This window comes from Thamnophis sirtalis, unplaced genomic scaffold (genome assembly GCF_051295495.1).
Source record: "Thamnophis sirtalis isolate CommonGarterSnake01/CBP01778 unplaced genomic scaffold, rThaSir2_p1.2 scaffold_6, whole genome shotgun sequence".
In the NCBI taxonomy this organism is placed as follows: Eukaryota; Metazoa; Chordata; class Lepidosauria; order Squamata; family Natricidae; genus Thamnophis; species Thamnophis sirtalis.
Window position 1 is genome coordinate 105,279,151 of NW_028261386.1, and position 6,421 is coordinate 105,285,571.

Here is a 6,421-nt window from a genome sequence, read left to right on the forward strand (position 1 = left end):
ATCAAGTTCTGTCATCAAGCTGTTTCTTTATATTGTGCATTGAATTTTATGAATCCTGTTCTTCATTCCCCTGGTTGTTTTCATTATCTTTATCTTGGTACTTTCCTCTTTGGGTGGCTTTAAGAGAAAGACAAACCATCTTTATTTTATTTGTTCAATATAAATTGTTACATGGACAATTTGTTTTCTATATTTAAGCATGCTAATATCAAACATGCTTTCCAATTGGCATTTTATGGAATGGAAAACTTTCTCCATAACCAACATGCTTGAAACATGGCTAAGCTTGCTTGTTTACTGATGCTGCAAACACACATCATATATGATGTCACTAAACTTTGAACAAATTTTGGATGGTAATCTGGGGGCCATTCCTCGACTTTGTGGGAATGTAGGCAGCACATGGATATGCATCTCTGCCTTATACAATGATTTTGCTTCAGAGAGTTAGTTAGCTGTTCAGAATGTAGTCCCACCTTAATCTAGAAAGATTTGGTTAGCTGGTTTGCATGGGAACAGTAACGGTATGGTTAAAATATTAGACTCCCTGTGCAAGAAGATGTGCATCTGAGGCTCTGGTTATACATAGATTTCAAGGAAAAGTTCACTAGTGTCTTGTTTGTCTTCACTGTCAAATCCAGTTTTATGAACCCAGCTTCAAAGATTAAAGATATGATAGATTAATATTAGCATAATATTAGCATCTGACTTAATTATTCAACCTAAGTTTTCTCTATTACCAGCTAATATATTAATAGCTAAATATTCCATAGACAAAGCAGAAGTTAGGAAGACAGGGAAAGACGGACATGACAGTCTCATTTCTGTACTTAAACCCATCTAAAGAAAATGAGAGGGAGCTTGCTGCAATAATTCTTTATGCCCATCCTCCACCCTCTCTTTTATGAAAACAGTTCTGCTTCATAAAAACATTTATTTTTTTGCTTTTTTTGTAGCACTCCAGTTCACGCCTGAGTTACCAAAGCAACATTCAGGGATCTTCTCAGTCCCAGAATACAATGGGCTATTCAACATCATCTCAGCAGAGTTCTCAGTACCATCCGTCCCACCAATCTCACCGGTACTAAAGAGACTTCATAAAGGGTGTTAGAAAGGAATGAACTAACAATGAGTGGACTCCAGCAATATGAAGTTCATAACCATGAGAAGAACCAAAAAAAAAATGCAAATTGTGATGCAGATTTTAGAATTACAAACTTTTTATTTACTAATTATTTTAAAACAAGAGACAGTTTTTATCCTTTTTTGCCATAAAGGAGATTCTTGTGAAGTTTCCCTTCAGCTTGCTTTCGCATGTGTTCCATTGTGGTTACTCGATCTGATCTGAACCAAGCACTTAAACTTCTTTAACCTATGGAATTGTTGAAGGATTCCTGGTGCACCTTTCTCGTGTTGTAGTAATTGCCATAAATCTAACCTTTTCCAAATCCTTTTACCAGGATTTTAAATTTTTGGAATCTTGAACTCCTGGGCTTTTCAAGCGTGTATATAGTTAATTTTTTTACTAGGCAGACCAGTTTAGCTATACAGGTATAATGCACCTTTTAAAAGCACTATGTTATTTTCACAGGATATTACTCTTTTGCTCATGGATGTCAAGAACAGCAGATTTTACTATTCCAGAGTATTTTATTATCTTTTTAGTAGTCTAGTTTTCAGATGAGATATTTAAAAAAAAGAAGAAAAGAAAAATATTCAACCCAAGTCTCTGCAGCAGCTATTACATGTTATGTGTTTGGATTGAACACCAAACAGAAGATTATGAATGTTTCTTTTATCATTCAGATGAGCATCCCATAGATGATTGGTCATTTTCTTCCAAGTGAATTGACTGAAGCTTTGCTTTATATTAAGGTATGGAAGCAAAGCAGAAGACATCAACTTTTGTGGTTCCAGTAGAACAAATTTGTCTATAGTGTCTTCTTTAGTGGTTATCTGTTACCTGCAGTGGTGTCTTTGCTCTGTGTTGAATCTCTACAATAGGGGTTCAGCATCAATGGGATAAAGGGCAAAGGAGACTTTGCCACTCCTTTGGGAGGCCGGGTAGAGGGACAAAGTGTACTCTAATATATATGTGCATCTTTCATTTGTTTCTTACCTAGACTTTGAGTGAATTTTGATTTTTGAAACTTGCAGCAAAAACAAACAAAATGTGCTGTGGCACCTTAAAAGACTAATAATTTTGTTCTTGCATTGGTATCTGCCTAGTTGCAGAAGGCTTGCAATCATGAACCTTGAGAAGCCATTATTGATGTTGCTGTTATTCCTTCATTATCCAGTTGAAGCAGATCAAATACTGAAAAAGAAGTAGCTGAACAATGTATTGAAGTTGCTTGGCCTTCTCATGTACAATACACATCTGGTGTTGTTGTGTCACTGCAGTGATTGATCCAGATTAGATGTGATAGATAAGATATGCTATACTGAAATGTTTTTTTTTTTAATCCTAAAACAGGAATAGACTCCATGCTATTCTTCCAGTGTTTTGGACTATAATCCTTGCCATTGGCTGTGCTAGCTAAGATGATTAAGAATGAAGGTTTAGGACACCTGAACGAGGGCACTAGGTTGCCTGTCTCTGCCCTAAGATTTGACTTGAAGTGTCCTGAAGTAATATTGTGATCCTGGACAAGCACTTCACATGAAAAATAACAAAGCTTATGAACAGATCCTATATGTTGGAGACTTGTTGTCTAATTACTAGTTATAGTATCTGTGAACAGAAGCAACATAGACTATGAAGCAACTCCTCCCCCATCTATTTCTTTAAAAAACTACATAAATAAGGTAGTGTGCTTTATTCAGAAATCTAGAATTCATCGTTGAATTCACCATATTCTGACTTTTTTTTAAAACTAGATTTTCTGTCTTTCTATGTATGAACTAAACATTTCTTAGTTAACATTTTAGAATGTGAAGGAATGCGACTGAATAGGGTTTTCCAGGGGTAATCACTATTACTTCCCCACAACTACTTAAAGTGGAATAATTAGATATCAATGCAAATTTGTGTTGTTTGTACAAATTGTAGAATTCAATTTCCTTGTGTGGAATTTGGCTCATTATGGTGTGGAAGCTTTTTAAGCATACAAGGCCCTAACTTTATTGCACTAAATGTAAAAGGATATATACTTTAGAGTATATACAATAAGCAGCACTCAGTATTTTAAAAATAATTATTAAAAAAATGATATGGAGGAAGAAACCAGGTTATATAGGCATTTTATGGGCATTTACACTATACAGCATAAGCTTATGCCTCGTGGTTTTTTCTTCTTTTTATATATAAGAACCTTTTAACAAAAGTTAAAACTTTATACTAAGACTGCAATATAAATTTTTGTTGGGTATGTTTGCCGCTTTGAGATATTCATAAAAATAATAAAGGCGGGATATAAATAAACAAATAGTAATAAAAAAAATTAGACAGTGGATCCAGTTGCTTGGAGGGGAAAATTTGATTTTAAGTGTAATAGAGGTGTCGGATTCATGAAATAACAAGGAATTTATTTTAGAAGAAATATAACTGGATCTTTCCCCCCCAAAAAATTTTTTTAATTTTTTTTTGTAATATTTAGCACATCAATCATGTGTCTAAATTAGTTTTGTTGGATGGAGTTTGTGTCTTCCATACAAATCTTCAGTGAAAACATTCCTTTTCTTTCATACGTCTCCAATTTTATCTGTCTTACTGCATTCAAGCTAATATCTGGTCAGCAGCTGAGAAGATTATTAAATTTCATTTTGACCAGCTTATGAGCAACCACTTTTCTTTTTGCTACTCCAGCCTTTTTCTTGTTGCAATTGCAACTATTGTGAGCTCTGTCAAAATATAGCTTCCTCTGTGCATGCAGTGTGATAACCTGTGTTGAATGTGCTTTATTTCCATGAGCTTCCGATCCCCTTGAATATGGCCATGTTTATACTCTGTATTCATATATTTGCATATTTGCTGGAAAATAATGGCTTGCTGTGCTCCATTTCCCTGCAACGTCTGTGCATACATATGTAGCTGTGCTCAATACTTCATGGCCTTCCAAATAAGCATTGACAGGGGAATAGATGAAAGTATAGGTTTACACTTTTGAAATGTTTACTGCACTCATTCTCTATTTGTATCTTGGCTTTGCGGCATACTTGGCCTATAGGAGTGAACTATTTGTGTATAATATGATGAGTGTCTCATGCATTGCAGGGCTAAAGTGAGATAGCTTTGTTTCAGGGGAATTTAACAAATCAAAATACATTGTATAATAAATCATGTGTTGTATGTTATGGAAACAGGAACCAGAAATGTTCATAACTGTGCAGCTTTGTTTTAAACCTAGTGTTTTCATGTCGCTATCTCATTGGCTCTTGGAAGTGGACATCAAGCAATTGACCAGTTTTGCTACAGAATTCTGCAGTGCTTCTCTTCTCTGGTTTTCAAAGAAAAGGGCCAAGAAAATTGGATTAGCAAAGCAGGGATGACATGAACGGTAACACAGACTGCGTAATGAAGGAAGAATCATGTGAAACCTGCAAGTCCTGCACTGTATCTGTGACACTGTACCTGGTTGGGGAGGGGGCCGGGGAGGGGGGAGATTGGGAGGACATCTTGTTGTTAGGGAAGTGGAAGCTTGAAGTATTTGATTATGTATAATATTTTATATAAACGTAATAAGCTTAGTTCCCCTTCATAATCTTCATTGATGGTACTTAAGCAACATTAAGTAAAGATAACTGTTTTAAGACAAAAATAAACATACTGTATATAAGATCATGTGTAATCTTTGTTTTGCCATCAGAGTAATATGTATTGCTTTATTGGACGGGGGGGGAGTCTTTTAATGCACTGTTATCTCCTACATATTTAGTAATAAATTAATTCTATTTAATTTGTTTTTTCAAAAAAATATCTGTCTTCAGTAGACACTAAAAAGTATTACGTAATGTGGACTGAAAGTGTCCCTTTTGAACAGCAGTTTAATAATTTTTATATCTGTAAGTAGTTTGTCTTTTTGTTTGTTTTATTTGCTCATGTATTACTATTTGTGGAAGATTGCCTGCCTTCAATTTTATGCATTACTTCACATATTCACCTTTAGTTCTTGCATTTGTTTTTGTTATATCCTTTTGTGTCCTCTTTAATGTCTCTTCAGTTCAGTAATAATCCATGATTACCAATGTAGTTTTTGCCTGTTGAAGATGTGGATGGATGGATAGACAGACAATTAGACAGTTGCAGTAGATATTTCAATGTCCCCAGTGGAGAATTGTATTTTCACTTGTTAATATTCCATGCCACATTCACACTTAAATAGAAATGATTACATCACTATATTTTTCATCAGTAAAGTGTTATTGAGGCAAACCTTTTTTTCTCTAATCTTTGTGTCCCCCCAGGCTTTTGAGAGTTCCCCAATCACTCCACAGGGTGCTGTTGGTGGGAACAATTTCATCAGAGGAAAGATGTAGAGGGATATAACTGTTTGTATGAGTCTATGTCTTAACTTCTTAGAAAAAACATCTCCAGGCTCACTGTTTAATGGATACAAGATCCTCCCTGCTCCTAACTTTAATCATTGGAGGGTTTTTTTTACCCACTATCAGCAATATTGATCTCAATTGGCTTTCTTATTGATAAGTAATAAGAATAGTAAACTAGTTACTTAGGAACTGTGCAACCTAATTTCCAAACTTGGCCTTGCTTAAATAGTGCAGATGAAAGGTTAGTAGAGATATGTACAGTATATGGAGAATTTAGTTCCTAACATCCCCCAGCAAAGTTTACCTTTCCTGGCTCTGTTTAATAATTGGCTTAAAATTTAGAACTGTTGTACTGGGCATTTGCAATTAAGAGAATCCAACAAACTTTGCCCTCATTAAATATTTGTGCTTTTTAAAATGTCCTTACATTGCTCTCGATAGATTGTTAAAAACTATGTTTTCATTCATTACATCGGCAGTATTTTAATTTTTGTTGTAATTATTTTGAATTGTTTCCGTGTGGATTTTTAAAAATAAAATATTATACATTTGTAATAATAAAAAGTTTGAAGTCAAGCAGGTGTTTGATGGGAAATCTGTAAACTTTGGACTGCAGGAGAAATATGACATGCAATTGTATTTACAACCTTCCTCTTCTACTCACAGATCTCTCAAAAGTTTTACACATCCCTTGTTCCCCCAAATGGCATGATTCAAAGTCTTGGAGGTATTTCTCCTAAGTGAGGTCTTTTTTGCAATTTTCATATGCAAAAGACCAGGTGCAGGTGTGAAGGTTCAGTTGAACTGGTTTATTGCTAAAAGCCCATGCACAGGAATCTCAACTAATAGTTGACACTTACTTAGAGTTAGATAAGAGTCAACGGCATTCAAGGGGAGTTGGACTTATACTCTTGTGGCTACATAGGGATTC

General features: G+C 34.9%; 1 protein-coding gene across 4 annotated transcripts in view; it reads left to right on the plus strand.

Annotated features, from left to right (window-relative positions):
• CDK19 (cyclin dependent kinase 19) overlaps positions 1-6,066 on the plus strand; it is a 92,193-nt gene extending 86,127 nt beyond the window's left edge. For 2 of the 4 annotated variants that reach the window (XM_087718646.1, XM_087718648.1), the window contains exon 14: positions 4,350-6,066. In XM_087718646.1, the coding sequence (XP_087574772.1) occupies positions 4,350-4,496 (147 nt within the window). In that variant the 3' untranslated portion in view covers positions 4,497-6,066. Of the gene's footprint in view, positions 1-956 lie in introns of all 4 variants that reach the window. The other 2 variants (XR_015697074.1, XM_087718647.1) reach the window with 2 other exon arrangements.
• Positions 6,067-6,421: the final 355 nt, after the last annotated feature.